This window comes from Hibiscus syriacus, unplaced genomic scaffold (assembly GCF_006381635.1).
Source record: "Hibiscus syriacus cultivar Baekdansim isolate YM2019G1 unplaced genomic scaffold, ASM638163v2 tig00110831_pilon, whole genome shotgun sequence".
NCBI lineage: Eukaryota > Viridiplantae > Streptophyta > Magnoliopsida > Malvales > Malvaceae > Hibiscus > Hibiscus syriacus.
Window position 1 is genome coordinate 1,662,500 of NW_024062882.1, and position 19,602 is coordinate 1,682,101.

The 19,602-nt window shown below is 34.8% G+C and overlaps 1 protein-coding gene across 1 annotated transcript; it reads left to right on the forward strand.

The window, feature by feature from the left end:
• Positions 1–912: 912 nt before the first annotated feature.
• On the forward strand, positions 913–1,599 carry LOC120142718 (RCC1 and BTB domain-containing protein 1-like). The gene is made up of 3 exons (XM_039157231.1): positions 913–1,057; positions 1,212–1,247; positions 1,353–1,599. The coding sequence occupies exons 1-3, from the start codon at positions 940–942 to the stop codon at positions 1,505–1,507; spliced, it is 309 nt and encodes a 102-aa protein (XP_039013162.1). The 5' UTR covers positions 913–939; the 3' UTR covers positions 1,508–1,599.
• Positions 1,600–19,602: the final 18,003 nt, after the last annotated feature.

Sequence of the window (19,602 nt, forward strand, 5' to 3'; positions counted from 1 at the left end):
TAAATACTAGTATTTTGGTGGTATTAGTATACAAACGCGGCCAAAAACTTGTACTTTAGTGGCGTTTTAAGCATAAACGCCGCTAAATACTATACTTTAGTGGCGTTTTATATAAACGCCGCCAAATACACATAATTTATTGGCGTTTTAATCATAAACGCCGCTAAAGACTTACACTTTAGTAGCCTTTTATATAAACGCCGCTAAATAAATAAAGCCAACAGAATCTTATTAATCTTCCATTCTTATTTGAAGGGTTCTTATTCATAGCTAATTAAATATAAAAATTATAAATAGTAACATATCTGAACTCATTGGATTCTCATCCATAGGAACTCACACAGGAAAGGATTCTTTACTCTAAACCCTAAATATCGCTAGAAAATTTCAGGGAAAAAAATGGGGAATAAGATGCTGAATTTCGAGAACAGTGTAACATATTGAACTTGTTGAAATCGTCATCTGAGCAAAAATCAATCAAAGAAACAGTCAATGAATTCTTCAGCAATTCCAAGCTCCGTCATTTCAATGTCTGATATTCTCTTTCTTTTTTATTGCAGGTCAGGCTTCTCCTCCTCGTTTTTTATTTTTTCCCCTAACGTTTTCATTTCTCTCACTCTCTCATACACTTTAGGGTTTTCAGATTTGAATTTCACTTCCCTCATACGCTTCATTATGATTTTTAGGGTTCATTTGTGAATTTTGTTCTAGCTATTGTTTAGTTGTTTTTTAATATATTTTCAGTTTTATTTGTCATTTAAAATGGAAAAGCTGTCGAAATATTGTAAATTTTGTATGCATAGTCGTATTGGTTTTGGGTTGGAATTCAGTAATATAGTATAGAGATCAGAATTTTTAAAATGGGGGGATTTTAATAATGTATTTTGCAATGATTGAAAAATTGCAGGGTATGGGTACGTGCATTCATGGGGCAGAGGAATGTTTGGACGACTTGGGACTGGTTCAGAATCCGACGAACTTTTCCCGGTTCGGGTCAAGTTCCAGGACTTGGAGCTTAAGTTCATAGCTGTCGCTGATCACAATCTTGCTCTTGCAGGTTCATTATATTCTTGGGTTTTATGCAAAAACTTTCGGACTTGCTTTTTTTATTGGAATAGTCTTTTTGATGTTTGTTAAAATGCCACACCGAATGCCCACTGTTTGTAGTTGATCTAAATTTTATTTCCTTGACGCCTATCTATGGATAACAGATGATGGATCAGTTTGGTCATGGGGTTATAATACATGTATCCTTTTTACAGTGGAATTTGTGGTAAGATCTGTTTTTGCTGCATCACTATCATCTACTTTATGTGCTTTCACTTTTGGTGTATACCTTGACTGCCATATGGATGGACAACTTGGTATGCACGGGGACAATTCTTTGGCACCTCAATTGATGGAGCGGTTCCTCGAATTGGGCTCCCCTGGTCAATCAAAAGCTGAGTTAGAGTTAGACTCAGAGATAATAAAGGAGTATCTTCCTTCTTCAACGCAAGGAAAATAGTATGGTAACATCGTAATAAAATAAACAACAGAAACACAAGTACATTCAGCATTGTTTTTACTGTGATAAGCTTTCCCTATTACAGATACAAATTACTATTATTTTCTCATCTTTGACGAGAAGGATTGTATATACTGTAGTCATGAATTATACTTACCATGTTTGTTTCAGGTCATAAATCGCTTTTGTAATGTTCTTTGACATATTAATGAACGAAATCATTTGATATTGTAAAGGTTTTGGCAATGTTTATTCATGGTTGAATGCATTTGATATAGTAGTAATAAGATCGATATAGTAGTAATAAGTCGTATTGTAAATTTTGTATGCATAGTCGTATTGGTTTTGGGTTGGAATTCAGTAATATAGTATAGATCGGGAAACTTCGATGGACAAACTTTTGGTTGAGGGAAACCTGTAGCAGTTGAAGCAGCAGGTGAAACCAAAGATGTATTTAGAGGAAAGGAGAACCCTAGTGGAGCATCCTGCTGAAAACTTTGATTCGCATAATCAATATTAGTAGCTTCACCTTTGCAAAAATTTACTTTGTTATCCCCACTTTTCATCTTCTCTGTATGATCTGATGTTGCTTGAAATGCACAAATGATCTCTGATTTCTATCTTGTATTTCTCTGATTTTCTGGTGATACACTTGGTTCTTTTGTATATGTTCCATGTGAAGTGATTAAGCAACGCATGCAGGTTCAAGGCTCAGGAAACTCTTGGAATTTTGCTATCATGAATGACCAATTGCGAATGAAATCTGGTGAACAAATGTATGGTTATTACACCGGAATGTTCCAAGATGGATGTTCAATATGGAAAGAGCAAGGACTAAAGGGATTATATGCTGGTATATGTATTTCCTTCTTCGTATATTATATTTACAGTTAGATAAATAAATACTTGGATCTCCACATGCAAACAATTATGTTGTTCAACTCTGACCACATATGATCATATACATCCTGAACGGCATATACATAGATGCTTAATATTTTGTGTCTTCCACTTCTGATTTGAATAATGTTTCTATCCTTTTGGGGATTTTATTCAACCTTTCAGTTTAGATGTCTGGTCCCCGAGTGCAATCTCGTTATATATTCTCTCTCTTATCATTTTTCATCTTTTGTTGTTCAGGATGTAGGGGCATCTAACAGTATGTGTCCATAAGTACTATAGGTCTTCTGGACTGGATCCATGCAGAATGTGCTATAGGAAACAACCTATAGTATGAAATGTGCAGAGTAGTGAACAAGTTTTAAGGTGATTCTTGTGTTTGATTTTTTTTATTAATGTTATTAGTTGTTGAAGTTGATGTGCAATCATGATTGATTTAAAAAGGTTTGAGCACAAATGCCATTTTTCAACTTGTATGTACATGATTCGGTGCATGCTTGCTTTTTCTGGTCATATGTTGCTTTAATGTTTAAGTTTTCATGTAATGGTTTTATGCACTTGTAACTAGGTTGGTAGTGTGGTGACCAGACGACTCTTTTTTCCTTTACTCACCTACGTTGACCTACAAAGTGCAGATAATGGGGAAGACTAAAAATTCAAGGAATTAAGATGGAAAAAGACTTAACTAGTTTAATGTTTCTCAATTAGATCTTTGCAGTTTAATGGTCAGCACTGTGCAAGAAACCCCAGCTATGCCTTTTCTTGCTTAGAGTTGAGACAATATTCACTGGTTGAAATGCATATAATAGTTGGATTAAGATTTGCAATCTGATTATTGATCCTCATTCTTTTAGGTTTTACTGATGAATAGAAATCTGTCTATGTGAGAAATTGCCCTCTACTGTAACTGCTACTGAAATTGAGGAGTTCAAGAATTTCGGAAGAATAAAGCCTGATGGTGTGTTTTATCTGAAACCGCTAGGTAAATTATTTTTCTTCTCTTCTGATTATTTTTCGTATATAACTTCAAATAAACTAAATTTGTATTAGTTGCATGCAAGATGTTATTGGTTTTTGTTATGCTTTTGTGGTGTTTGAAGACATTTCTTCTGTTCAAAATGCAATCAAGGTATGAATTTTCATTGTTGTTTGTGCTTTCACCCCGGCGAATATGTTGGACTGGAGCTAGTAGCTTAGTTACTTTCTATTTCATTTTAGAATTTTAAAAGATCAACGTTTTCTCATTTTCCTTTCTAAGCTCCTATATCAATTATTTTCATTGTATGTTTGAACTACTTGTTCAGCTTGTGTTTGTCTGTAACATTGAGTTTTCTGTAAAAGGAACTTTGATATGTCTTTTAACATTGTACCATTTTGATTTCATTCTATTTTTTTTCATGGTTGTCTATTCTATTGGATCAAATTCGAGTTTTTACCTTAGGTGAAAAGTCGTTATCTGTTTCAAGTGAAGCACTGAAGTGCGCAAAGAGTCTTCTTGGTGAACTGGAGCTAGGGGATTTATTTGGTGAAATGGATGAAGAGCTTCTCTATATACAGTTTACACGGAGGAAAAGCTTAACGATGCTTCATCAAACAAGGAAAACTGTTTTTTTTTACTTCCTTTCCCCACGAACGAGCAATAAAGACTAAATTCTAGTGAACAATATTTTTTTTAATTGAAAGTGAAAGAGCCTAGACTAAATTCTAGAGAATAATGTCAAATTACATTACATTTAATTTTAATGTTTATAAATTTTAATTTATTTTGTTGTTAAGTATTTTTCTGCATAACGTGTGTTGTTAATTAGATAAAGCTACATGCTATTAAATTTAGGTGATGTAGAGCATAAATGAAATATCCAAAAATCAATTAATCTTAGCTAAAGAAAGGTAATTAGCGGCGTTTGTATAAAAAAAACGCCGCTATAGATCTAACCTTTTCCGGCTTTTGTTTCAAAAACGCCGCTATAGATATAGACCTTTTGCGGCGTTTGTTCCAAAAACGCCGCTATAGATCTTGGCCTATTGCGACGTTTTTTGTTCTCAAACGCCGCGAACTTTAGCAGCGCTGGTATGGCAGACGCTTCTTGCGGCGTTTTTCCTATTGTTGCAAGTAGTTTTAGCGGCGCTTAAAATGTCGTTATAGGACTAAAAACGCCGCTAAATCTCTGTTTTGCTATAGTGAAGAGGAATAACATCGTTCTCAATTGTTTACTGTCTCTCCACTCTTAAAAGCCACTGCTATGTTTTCCACCGCTTCTGGTTCTGATGATCGTCAAAATTTCAATGGTACATGCGATTTTTGCCAGATTCCTGGGCATAAACAAGACAATTGTTACCATCTTCACGGTTTTCCCCCATATTTCAAATTCACAAAAAAATAAGGGCTCTTCGACTGTGATGGCTGTGACATCCTTGACTGAACCTTCATCTCATGAGCCTAATTTTGGTTCCTCTTCTGGCACTGCTATCAATCCCATTTTTGCTTTGGTGTTCACTTGTGAGCAATACAACCAAATACTTGGTTTATTGAACTGACCTCATCCTGTTGAATTAACTTATAACACCCTAAATTTCGGATTAGTAGTTTCATGTTTACTCGAAAGGTAAGTGGACCTCGTGGAAATAATAATTTAAGTCATTGGGTTAATTGGGTTGGGATTGTGCCCAATTAGCCATGTAAGGGAGATTTTTGAATTATGGAAAGTTAAGAATAACCAAAAGTGTAATTAACCCATTTTAAAAGATGAGAGATTTTTCATCTTATCTTCTTCATCCTTCATTTCTGTTCTTCCTTTCCGAATTCCATAGCTCAAAGGTAAGTTCTTAATCATTTCTCATACTTCAAAATTCGTCCATATTTCTTCCATCGACATTGTTTTAATGATTCAAGCCTTGAGTTTCTTATTTTGCAAGAGAAAATGGGTTTAGAGTGTTCAAAAGCAAATGGAGAAGAGAAAGACAAGAGTAGTTGAAGAAAAGAACTTCATTTCGGATTCCTAAGCTGAGGTAGTGTATTTCTAATCCTTTGTTGTGATATAAATTTCCTAAATGTGAAGCTTTGTTGGGGATTTGAGTATTTGAGCATATTTGGGGTTTTAATTTATTCATGCCCTAGATGATGTTATTGTTGTAAAGATTATATTTTTATGGTCCTAGATTATCATATAAGACTTTTTTAAGCTTTATTTGTTGATTTAGGAACAAACTAGTGTTTGGGAGGGTTTTCGGGCAATTCTCGAGCCTTATATAGGGTTTTATAAGTCGTAGTATCGATATTGTTCATGTGAGTATTGATTTTTTCTTGGAGTACTAATACACATATCAATATTATTCCTAGAGTATCGATACTCATATCAATACCCGTATCAATACTACTTAGTACATTATCAATACTCTTCAATACCAAATGATTCAAAAAGTCACTCGTTGCATCTGAATGGTTATAGATTGTTGTAAAATGTACAATTAAGCTTAGAAAGGGGTCATAAATTATGAAATGATCTAAACACCCTCCAGGCAACCTAAATTACCAAAAATACCCTGAGTGAGTAAGAAACCCTAAAAGTACATTTAAAGGAGTTTGTATAAAATATTCATGAACGACGAATCATTGTGAAGAATATACTTGCAAGCGAGGTGGTGTAGTATACGAATAATGCGATAGAGAAACTGTGTACCATGAAAATTTATCGAATTACCCTTATGGGCCTAAGTGAATAAGTTAACCTATACTAGTAAGAGTTTGAGTTGCATATTGGTTAATAATGATATGAAACATTTAGCTCTATAATGATGCTTGTTCATAAAGACTCATTAAGAATATTATAAATGACTAATATCAGAGTTTTTGGCTGGGTAGTATCGCTATTTTATACAAAGAGTATTAATACTATTAATTTGGTATCGATACCATAGTTAGGTCTTAAATTCCAATAGCCAAATTTGGTACCGATACAAGGGTAGGTACTGATAGTCAAGGGTCGCATCGATACTAAAGGGTTTAGTATCGGTACCATCAGACTGAAATAGGCTAGAAGCCTCGTTTTATTTTAAGGACTCGAGAAGGAGTCTAGGATTGCCTTAACCTCTCAGTAAAGAATACAAGTGAAAGAATTAAATAAATTATGTGATAATCATAAGAAACTTGTGAGGTAAGATTACATAAGACTTATGCCCTCATAAATTTCTTTCTGATAGATCGTAGTATGGCTAGGCCTACGGGTTGAAAAGGGGAACAACAAAATGAAGGTGGTGAACTATAAGGTGAAACCTATTGTTAGGGTAGCTAAGATAGTTTCGCTATAGATTGGCGAATGGTCTGGAAAGTTTTACTTGATGTTGGTGTCGTTGGATGACTTCCACTTTATATTGGGTTTGGAATTATTGTGGAAAACAAAGTTTACGTTTCACTGCATCGAGGTGGTATCCTAAAATGTGATAAAAGTATGTGTTTTGTAAGAGGGTCATAAAACAGAAGAGGGTAAAGTTGGTTTCTGTGCTTCAGATTCGTGATAGTGCATGAAAGTGGGCGGCTTACCCCTAGACTTATGCCCTTGTTAAAAATAAATAACTTATGAGGTAAGATTATGTAACACCCATCTCCGTATACCTTTCTATACACGAGATACAAATGTCACATCATTTTTAAAGCAGTTCCTCATTTGAAAACCGTAAAATTTTGTTTCTTTTTATAAAACATTTTAATTTGCTAACAATAAAACATGCATTACACTTAAGTAGATAATCAAAAAGTAATGTTCAAACATTTCACCATTTTACATCATGGTAAATCAAATTCTTTTCAGAGCGTTTTTACTAAATATATTGCATGCCAACTAAATACATCAAAAGTACACGTGAAATAAACACGCGTTAAGTATGTAATTAGTGGGGCAAGACTAATAGTACGATGAAATCATCATATAATTATTTCTGATACTAATTCGTTAGTTTCAAGTTATTATCATTTCGTTGTGATGCACAAGTAGTGCCGCACACGTAGTGCCTATATGGTAATTCAAAAACATATTATGAACTCAGTGGGTTGCACACATAGTGCCTAAACAGTTGTTCATCAACATATGATGAATTTCGTGAGTTGCACACTTAGTGTCGAAACGGTTGTTCATCAACATATGATGAATTATGTGAGTTGCACACTTAGTACCGAAATGGTTGTTCATCAACATATGATGAATTCCGTGAGTTGCACACTTAGTGCCGAAACGGTTGTTCATCAACATATGATGAATACGTGAATTGCACATATAGTGCCTATAGTACACATAGTATTAATGTACAATTGTAACATATATTTTTAACAACACACATTTATAATTCTTAATGTACATAATAAATGCACACCTGGCTTGCCTTGCTATTGTATTCAAAACGCAAAGCTGATTACTCATGTACTTTGCCTTTGCCTTTCGTTTTGCTTACTCGGAGCTTGATTTCGATCCACTCAAGCATCCATTAAAGACACATACAATATCAATTGTTAGTATATTCCCTAACAATTATACTTAAACAATACTCAAAAGTACATATTATTAGATTTTCTATAACCATCTCAGTCTATCTTAAAATTTCTGGCTCAAAAGTATTGATACCCCTACCATGATATCGATACTATTATACTATGGTATTGATACTCTATTATGGTATCGATACCATTTTTTCATTTTGTTATCAATGGTATCGATACCTTCCTCATAGTATCAAACACCCCATTTCGGTATCGATACTACATGCATCAGTATCAATACTGCTCATCTGATTTCTCCAATTTTAGCCTATAGTATCGGTAATGTTCTATCAATATTTATACCCTTACCAAAATTTGGTCAAATTTCCTCATGTTTACACCCATATCTTACTAATTGGTCTTACTTAAATCATTTCTTATACTTTACCATTTATTCAATTTAGTATTCCAAATTTTAATTCATTTCAAAATAGTCGCTGACCTACTATTTGGGGTATTACAATTCTTCCCCTTAAGAAAATTCATCCTCGTATTTAAAGAAGTACCTGAAACGAATAGGTGTGGAAACTGTTTCCTCATATCCTCCTCTCTTTCCAAGTAGCTTCTTCTACCTTAAGATTCTGCTAGAGCACTTTAACTAATGGAATACTCTTGCTACACAATTCCTTATTTTCTATAGCCAAGATCCGCACTGGTTCCTCCTCATAAGTTAAATCTGGTCGAATATCTATTTCTTTAGGGGTGATAACATGGGATGGATCTGATCTATACCTCCTAAGAATGATTTGTAAAAAACATTATGGATCTTGTCCATATCCGGAGGCAAACCTAACTGATAAGCTACGGGTCCGACCCTTTTTAAGATCTCATAAGGTCCAATGAATCTCGGACTCAGCTTTCCTTTTCGCCCAAATTGTAATACCTTCTTCTAAAGTGATACCTTCGTAAATACTTTGTCCCCACTTGAAATTCGATTTCCTTTCTTTTCAAATCAGCATAGGACTTTTGGCGATCAGTGGCTATCTTTAAATTACTCTAGATAATTTTCACTTTTTCCTCCATTTCTTTCATCAAATTCGGCCCAACTAGGTTTCGATCTTTTAGTTCAAATCAATTTAATGGTGTTCTGCACTTCCTCCCATACAAAGCTTCATATGGGGCCATCCTAATAATGGATTGATAACTATTATTATAAGCAAATTCCGCTAAAGCAAATACATTTCCCATGATCCTTTAAATTCAATCACACATGCCTTAGCATATCTTCTAATATTTGAATAAATCATTCTGACTCCCCATCTGTCTGCGGATGAAAAGTTATGCTGAAGTTCAATAGAGTACCTAATGCCTCATGTAAAGACTTCCAGAATCTTGAAGTAAACCTTAGGTCTTGATCGGACACTATCGATATAAGCACTCCATGTAGTCTAACTATCTCTTTTATATATAACTACGTATACTTATCCATCGAGTAATCTACTCAAATTGGAATAAAATGAGCTGTCTTGGTAAATCGGTCCACAATTATCCTTTTCGAGTCTTTTTTACCTGATGTCAAAGGTAGCCCCGCAACAAAATCCATTGTAACTCGCTCCCACTTCCACTTTGGATTAGATATCGGTTGTAGCAATCCAGAAGGCACTTGGTGTTCAGCTTTCACTTGCAGACATGACAAACATTTTGCAACAAACTCCGATACAATTCTTTTCATACTAGGCCACCAATAACGACTCTTTAAATCCGATACATCTTATTCCACCTGGATGCATCGTCAAAGGACTATAGTGTGCCTTGTAAAGAATATCTCTCTTCAATTCATCATTATCGGGAATACAAAGTCTTTCACGATAATATAGACATCCATCGACCCTATTTTGAAGTCTTTGGCCTCTTCTTTTACGTCTTGCGCCATTCTCGCCAAACATTTCTCATCTCGACCTTACAGCTCTTTTACCCGGTCTAAGAGCATTGACTTTAACTTAAGTTCAGCAATCAAGGCACCATCTTCCTTAAAAGATATACGTGCATCTAAAGCCCGTAAAGCTGTAAAAGTTTTTCGACTAAGCCCATCGGCTACCACATTAGCCTTTCCTGGATGATAATCAATAATCAAATCATAATCTTTTAAGAGCTTAATCCATTTTCTATGTCTCAAATTCAGCTATTTTTGAGTCCGCAAGTACTTTAAACTCTTTTGATCAGTGTAAACATGATAACGCTCACAATAAAGATAATGATGCCAAAATTTTAAAGCAAGCACTACTGAGGCCAATTCTAAGTCATGCGTCAGGTAATTTCTCTCATGATTCTTCAGGTATCTTGAGGCATAAGCTACCACTTTCCCTTCTTGCATCAGCACACATCTCATCCCATTATGGGATGCATCACTGAAAATAACATAATCTTTACCTGACTCAAGTTGCACAAGCACTAGGGCCTTAGTTACTATTCTCTTTAGCATTTCAAAACTTTCTTGGCATTTTCCCGTCCAAACAAAAGGCACATCCTTTCGTAACAACTTAGTTAGCGGTAGAGCTAGCATTAAGAAATTCTTCACGAATCATCTATAATAACCAGCAAGCCCCAAGAAACTCTGAACTTTCGAAACATTATTTAGGGGTTGCTAATTCATTATAGCTTGAATCTTTTTAGGATCTACTCTTATGCCTTCCGTAGAGACTATATGACCAAGGAAAGTAATCTCAGCTAACCAAAATTCGCATTTGGACAGTTCACATACAACTTCTTTTCACGAAGTATCTGAAGAACCACTCGAAGATGAGCATCATACTTCTCTCTTGACTTGAAGTACACTAATATATCATTTATAAATACCACCATGAATTGATCCAAGTCCATGAATGTTACAGGAGCATTAGCCAATCCAAACGGCATTACCATAAATTCATAGTGTTTGTATCGAGTCTGAAAAGTCATCTTGGAAATATCATCCTTTTCGATATTTAACAGATGGTACCCTGACCTCAGATAGAGAACACTTTACACCTTTCAATTGATTAAATAGGTCATCAATCCTCGGAATAGGAAACTTGTTCTTTATCGTTACTTTATTTAACTGACGATAGTCAATACATAACCGCATTGACCCATCATTCTTTTTCACAAATATAACTGGTGCTCCCCAAGGAGAAACAATGGGTCTGATATATACCTTATCAAGTAGTTCTTGCAACTGGGCTTTTAATTCCCTTAACTCCATTAGAGTCATTCGATACGGAGCCATAGAAATAGGTTTGGTACTGGGTAAACCTCAATCCTGAATTCTACTTCACGATCTGGAGGTAAACCCAATAATTCCTCCAGAAACACCTTTGAAAACTCCTTAACTATTGGAATATCGCTTAATCTCACTTCTGGTGTTCGAGTTTCTATTACATTAGCTAGAAAAGCTATGCACACCTTTGACATCATTTTTTTACAATCATGGCTGATATCACATTGGATGGTGATTTTCTTTTTTTGCCAATCACTACTAATTTGGAATCTTTTGTATCCTTCAAAAATAATCGCTTCCTACGAAAATCCACTCATCCATGATGTTAGACAACCAATCCATGCAAAATTATTTCAAACTCGTCAAAAGGCAACTCCAACAAGTTGGTCAGAAACACAACCTCTTGAATCTTAATCGGACATTTCCTACATACCCGAGTTACCCTTGCACTATGACTCATAGGGTTTACCACTACCATTTCACTAAAAATGGTTCTAAAGGAATTCCTCTAGTTCTAACCAACTTTGTACTAATGTAAGAGTGTGTAGATCCAAGGTCAACTAAAACAAATATAGGCTCATCAAAAAGATGAAATGTATCTGTTATGATTTTCGGGTCATCTCGATCCTTGTGAGTATTAATGTTATAAATTCGAGCCACTCCCCTAGTCTTCCTCTTCTTAGACTTCTACTAGGTGATGTTACTGATCTCTCAGTTTGCACTGATATATCTCCGGATCTCTGTGGACAGTTCCGAGCATAGCGACCCGTTTCTCCACAAAGAAAACAAGCGCCAAAGAGTACTCTACATACTCACCGGTGAAATTTACCACATGTCTGATATAGATTACTTTCTTCTCCATAAGCTCTACTCGAGCTAGCATTAAAAGAATGGGACTGCTTAGTTATCTATGAAGCTGCAGCAGAATCAACTCTGTCAGTATATCGGGAACTTGAGCCCTTGCCCCTCTTAGCATGTTGTGTAGATGAAGACATCCTGATCCTTTTTCCTGTCTGTATACCCTGCTCCGCTGCTAGAGTCTCCTCTTGAGCTCTTTCAATAACCTTAGCTATGTTTATAACTTCTTGTAGACTAGGTAAGCTTAAGGCCAACATCATCTCTTTCAACTTAGGCCTTAGACCCTCAATAAACCAATCCCGTCGAGCTTTATCATTAGGAACTAACTCGGTAGCACAACGACTGAGCTTATATATTCAGCCCCATACTAATGCACTTCTATATTGCCTTGTTTCAAATTAAGAAATTTCAACAGCATTATCCTCATAAACTTCTCCCTGATATACTTGTTCTTGAACTCATCTTGAAAGAATTGTCTATTCATTTGTTCAAGTGATGCATATATCGTCATATTTAACCACCATACCCAAGTTGATCCTCGGAGTAATGATACAACTCCGTCCATCTTTTCATGATCTGTGCACTATAGTATTTCCAGCATCACAAAAACATCGTTTAATCATAAATCAGAGTTCATCGGACTTTCACCTTCTTCTCCCGGAACTCAGGAGATCCAAAACTTCTTAACTCTTTTGGGATTAACATTCTCGGTGCTGGAGGAGCAGAGGGAGGTAAAGAATGTTGGAACCTTGTCAATATAGCATAAGAGCTTGCATAAAAGCTCCAAACTCTAGCACGGGCATACCCTGATGTGTCGGTGTGCTGGCGTTCTCAGACGGAATCGAATGTTCACTATTCTCTTCATAACTTTCACTACCCGATCCATCTTTATTCTCGTTCAACCGCTCTTCTCGAATTAATAGAATCCGACATCTAATATAACATACATAAAGATATACTTAAGTTAGTAAGGAGAAACATTTATCATATTCTTTCTATACCCTATTAGTAACATTGATATCTTAGTGGCATGTAAACCCTTCTTACATTAAAATACACTCGATTTTGGCTGAGAATCGGCTAAACTTGTAGCTCTGATACCAATAAATGTAACACCCATCTCCTGTATACCTTTCTATACATGAGATACAGATGTCACATTACTTTTAAAGCAGTTCCTCATTTGAAAACCTGTAAAAGTTTATTTCTTTTTATAAAACATTTTAATTTACTAATAATAAAACATGCATTACACTTAAGTAGATAATCAAAAAGTAATTTCAAACATTTCACCATTTTACATCATGGTAAATCAAATGCTTTTCAGAGCATTTTTACTAAATATATTACATGTCAACTAAATATATCAAAAGTAGACATGAATGTCGTACTGTTACTGACGAGATGACACATGCTTTGATGTCTGATGATCTCCTTACTCCGCTTGTATTATGACCTACGCATGAAATAAACACACGTTAAGTATGTACTTAATGAGGCAAGACTAATAGTACGATGAAATCATCATATCATTATTTCATATCGATCAAATATCAATTTGTTATTTTCAAGTTATTATCATTTCGTTGCGATGCACACATAGTGCCTATACGGTCATTCATAAACATATTATGAACTCCATGGGTTGCACACATAGTGCCTAAACGGTTGTTCATCAACATATGATGAATTCCGTGAGTTGCACACTTAGTGTCAAAACGGTTGTTCATCAACATATGATGAATTTTGTGAGTTGCACACTTAGTGCCGAAACGGTTGTTCATCAACATATGATGAATTCAGTGAGTTACACACTTGGTGTCGAAATGGTTGTTCATCAACATATGATGAATTCCGTGAATTGCACACATAGTGCCTATAGTACACATAGTATTGATGTACAATTGTAACATATACTTTTAACAACACACATTTATAATTCTTAATGTACATAATAAATGCACTCACCTGGCTTGCCTTGCTATTGTATCCAAAATGCAAAGTTGATTACTCAGGTACTTTGCCTTTGCCTTTCTTTTTACTTTACTCGGGAGCTTGATTTCGATATACTCAAGCATCCATTAAAGACATGTACAATATCAATTGTTAGTTTATTCCCTAACAGTTATACTTAAACAATACTCAAAAGTACATATTATTAGATTTTCTATAACCATCTCAGCCTATCTTAAAATTTATGGCTCAATAGTATTGATACCCCTACCATGGTATCGATACTACTATACTATGGCACCGATACTCTCTTACGATATCGATACCATTTTTACATTCTGTTATCAATGGTATCGATATCTTCCTCATAGTATCGACACCCCCTTTCAGTATCGATACTACTTGCATCAGTATCGATACTACTGAGTTGATTCTTCTAATTTTAAGCCTATAGTATCGGTACTGTTATATCAGTACCGATACCCTTACCCAGTTTTTCCATTTTTCAACCCGATTCTTACCCAAATTTGGTCAAATTTCCTCATGTTTACACCCAATAATACTATTAAACTCTTCTTTACTTATCCCTATTAACTTTCTTTCATTTAGCTACTTAAAACATCTAAAATCTCCCAAGAACATTTAAATCTAAGAATCACACTTTTTCTAACTTGTTTTTAAACTCATCCAATATTTCTAATCTCTCATTTACTTCTTTGACAAGTCAAAAATACTAACAAACATAATAAATACTCATATTCTATCATATCATTCGAAAACCCATTTTCTTCAATCTCAAATATTTCACCCATATCCTAGTTTTAATCTTATATAACATTTCCTTAAGCTTACATATCACTTAAGGTTGTAAGAACCAACCAGAATCGAAAGGAAAAACTAGTTAGATGAAGTTTACTTTAAGCTATGGAGGAGAACACTTAACCACGAGAAAAAGAAAAGGAGTAAAATATCTTAGTATAGTTTTTAACTTTCCCCTTTTTTCTTAAATCCCTAATTTTAAATGGTTCTTAATTCATTTCACTCTAAAAGACCAAAATGCCCTTTTATTATTCCATATCTTACTAATTGGTCTTACTTAAATCATTTCTTATACTTTACCATTTATTTAATTTAGTCTTCCAAATTTTAATTCCTTTCAAAATAGTCACTGACCTACTATTTAGGGTATTACAGATTACATAAGATTTATGCCCTTGTGTGACACTCAGGAAACAACGAGAACACCCAAGTTACTTTAGCAGTATGACAATCATCTTACGTGCTTAGAATATCCGAATATATCCAAGTCAGTGCGAGAGCACTTTAAGTGTTATTTGGATGTCGTCCTAATGCTATGAGACCATATACATCCTATGTACTCAAGAGGAGTAGACTAGCCAAGCAAGGCGTCGATACTGTGTAACACAGACCTAGCCTAAGGTATTGAGAGGTGTCGATGTTATGTGACACGAACCTCGCCTGAGATACTTGGGAGATGCTGACACTGTGTGGCCCATGTCTACCCAAGGTACCTCTAATAAGAAAACAGGGGTGTGAGTTATGTGATGATATGTGACCTCGAGCTACACCATGATGCTTACTTATTGTTGTGTGATAGTATCGATGTCTCTGTGATACCGTGTACTATTAGTGTGTGTTGCATGATGATGCATTGTAGTGTAATACTGAGGTTAGAGACCTAGTTTATGTTACTCATGGCAAGGCCCTTAAAAGTGACTAAGGGAAATGTGAGACTTACACTAAAGAGATAGAATTGTTGAATAAAGTATGTAGCATTGGATTATGATCATGTATGTACCTGCTTATTGTCATGTCTTCTAGCATGCTTATGTTTATGAGATTCATATGCTACTCTAGATTAGCTATTATACTATTGGGCTTTGTATGCTCAGCTTTCGGATATTTTCCGTTGGAAGGTTAGTAACTTGAGCAATTCGTGGAGCACCGTCGTTATAGGACTTCCAACATCTCTTTCAGAGTATTGTATTGTAGCTTTAGTGGGTATGTGTATTCATAGGACCTTACTTATATATTTGAGTTGTAAACCTTAAGATATTTTAAAAAAATTATGTGTCATGGAGCTCTGTTTTATCAAATGTTTAAATAAAATTTGTTTATATTTTTCTATGATACCATTTAGCATGTTTGAAAAGAAAATGAATAGGTTTTAAAAATCAAGGGTTACCTCGGTAACCCAATGTGGCACTTTAGGCCCAATTGGGCTTAGGGTGCTACATAACTGCCAATTTTGCAAGTACGGTTGAATAAGATATGCCTTCTTATAATTCAGTTAACTGGATTCTGGATTTGTGCCACCGATCATATGGTGTTTGACTTTCATAGCCTAGATTTCCCTACTTCATGTGCTTCAGACTCTTGCCTATTTCAACTTCCAAATGGTAAAATAAGACCTATCACACACATTAGGGCATATTCTTTCGATCGCACCAATGTTCTTACAAATTTTCTTTACATTCCTCATTTTACTCACAATTTACTTTCAGTATATAAACTAACCCATGACCTTAACTATAATATAAATTGTTATCCCGATTTTTGTGTTTTAAAAGATCTATGTAGTGAAATAATGAAGGGGATTGGTAAAGAATCTCAAGGCTTGCTTTTTTATTCCACAAGTCTTACACTTGTTGTTTCATCTAGTAACCTTTATAGTTCACTTCCTTCAAATATTGGTTTTCCAATTATATCTTCTAATGTTTGTAATAATTCTATGTCAAAAACTTATGTTAATACTAATTTATTTTTGAAATGATCGTCTTGGTCATGCTCCAGTTACTACACTTCATTAGTCTTTTTTTTACATTCACTTAATTTGAATTATGAATATATTACCAACTGTCTTGTTTGTCCTTTTGCTAAACATAGTAGATTACCATTCTCAATGAGTAGTTCTAGGTCTTGTACTCCTTTTGATCTTGTACATATTAATCTGTGGAACCATTTAGCTAAACAATTAGGTTACTCTTCTTGATTGTTGTTGACGATTATTCTAGGATGACATGGGTCTATTTGATGAAGTCTAAGAGTGATGATACTTTATTCCTTAAAAATATATATTCTTTTTTTGCAAAATAAACATTCTACCACAATCAAAACTATTTGAAGTAATAATGGTTCTAAGTTTTTTAGTTGTGAATGTTTAAAATTTTTTACCTCCCTTTGGAATATTCATCAAACTTATTGTGTTAGGGCTCAATAGAATGGGGTAGCTGAGCGAAAGAATAGACATTCATTAGAAATTGCTCGGGCTCTTCGGTTTCATTTGAATGTGCCAATAAAATTTAGGGGGAATGCTCTTCCACTGCATGCTATGTTATCAATCGACTTCCTGTTTTAGCATGGAAATTTCTGTTTGAGACGTTCTTCAAAAAAATCCCTAATCTATCTCATATATGTGTTTTGGTTGTCTTTGTTACGCCACACAAACTAACCCTATTGATAAATTTTATCTGAGAACAATTCCTTCTATTTTTATGGGGCACTTCTCTACTAAAAAAAGGTTTATTCAATTTTGACACACAATATTTTTTTTGTGAACCGATATATGGTTTTTAAGGAATATATCTTTTCATTTTATTTTTCCCTTTCGAGATCTTTTGTTTCTCCCTAGTCTTCATAACCTTCATACTCAGATTTTTTGCCTTGAGTTTTCACCTGCTCATTCTTCTACTATCACTCCAACTTTTATTTCTTCGCATTCATCACTCTTACCACAGACTTTACTAGATCATTCCTCTGTTATTGGGTCGTCACCTATTGGTTCTTTCATACAAGATTATATCGATTCATCACCCATTGTTTCTTCCCATGCTAATGAGTTACACCCCCATATTTCTTTCCCTATTATTGAGTAATCATCCTTTTTTCAACCTCTTTATAGAAGGTCAACTAGATCTATTAAACCTCATTTGGCTTAACGATTATGTTCACTCTTGTCAGTCTTCTTCCCTTCTAAGTAAGTATTCTTCTTCATCCCATATTTCTTATTCTCATTTCCCATTTCATACTCAAAGTTTCTTTCCTTAACGTCACATTTGGTTGAACCAAAGACTTTTAATGAAGCCTTTAAAAATTCCCTTTGGGTATAAGCTATGAATGAGGAAATCTTTGCTTTGAAATCAAACAATGTGTGGTCGATGGTTCCTTTACCACCAGGGAAGGTGTTGATTGGGTGCAAGTGGGTGTACAAGGTTAAGTATAAAGCTAATGGTGATGTCAAGCACTTTAAGTCTCGTCTTGTTGCGAAAGGGTACATTTAAAGAAAAGAAGTGGATTATGGTGATACTTTTTCCCATGTTTCTAAGATTGACAATGTTCATCTTTTTCTTACCCTTGCATCTATTTTTGATTGGCCATTTCGTTAACTTGATGTCTATAATTCTTTTTTGCAAGGAAAATTTTCCAAAGAAGTGTACATGGACATGTCAGTGTGCAAAGTCATAAACATGCAAAAGTACATACCAAACATGAGGTAGCCAAGTGGTGTGGTCGAAGGAATCTACATGCATCTCGGACAACACACTAGCCTATCTAGAATGTGATAGTCTTGGGGGTAAAAACCAAAATTTACGTGCATCAGAACATATAGCCCTTAGCCTATCTCGGATACTCGAAAGGTCGGGGTGAGGATCAGAATTTATGTGCATCAAAATATCACATTCTGAACTTAGTTGAGCATAACGTACGATTCCAGAAATTATGTGCATCGAAATTCGTACCGATACAACCCAAAATTTACGTGCATCAGATGTATACCAAACAGTAAATATCTGGATATTCACAAACATAGGATGATCGTAAATATGCTAGAGTAACTTGGGTGTCCTAGCCGTTTCTCGAGCATCATACAAAAGCTAGTCTTATGTCATCCTAACTTGCTTGATTTCCAGGTGAGAAATGAGTTAACTTGTTTGTTTTCACTTGCATTGAATACCCAAATTGACTGAACCAAAATTTTGGGTATCGATACTCACCTGAGTATCGATACCAAAATTAACTTCGATGTTTTAAAAATAACAATACTATACCCTGGGTATCAATACTCCCATGAGAAACAATACTAAATTTGGTTTCGATGTTTTCAAAAATGTATTGATACTGACCCTCTGAGTATAGATACTGGGAGCCGACTATTGATACTCCTTGAAGGTATCAATACTGCCCTTATAAATTTCTTTGTTTTTTTGTCTTTCACAAAGAATAGTATCAGTATTGTTCTTCCAGTACCAATATCGATGAACGAGAATGCTCTATTTTGAGCATTAAATCATACCAGAAACTCACCCATACACTCCCCTAAGACTAGCAAAGCTTATTAGAGTCTTATTTGAGGTCAAAAGTTGGCATCTTTCATGATTAGAAAAATCAAATAGGAATTATGCCATGAATTTACTCTAGCATGCTTTTATGAGCTTAACATACCAAATATGCACATACAATGACCTACATATGATATGGTCAAGTTAGAATCGTGTTACTTTGAAGTTAGGTGACTGAAAAACGTTCCCAAATCACCCAAGGACTAACTTTTCCTTGCCTTTAGTCTTTGAGCTCTCCCCTTGCTCTTCCACTAATAAAACCAAGTTTAATAAATTGTTAGCTCATTTTAAACCTTAA

Coding starts and splice junctions, on each gene's coding strand:
- LOC120142718 (XM_039157231.1), top strand. CDS start 940: ATGTTTGGACGACTTGGGACTGGTTCAGAATCCGACGAACTTTTCCCG. Junction 1,058..1,211: donor TCACAATCTTGCTCTTGCAG/GTTCATTATATT, acceptor TATGGATAACAG/ATGATGGATCAGTTTGGTCA. Junction 1,248..1,352: donor GTCATGGGGTTATAATACAT/GTATCCTTTTTA, acceptor ACTGCCATATGG/ATGGACAACTTGGTATGCAC.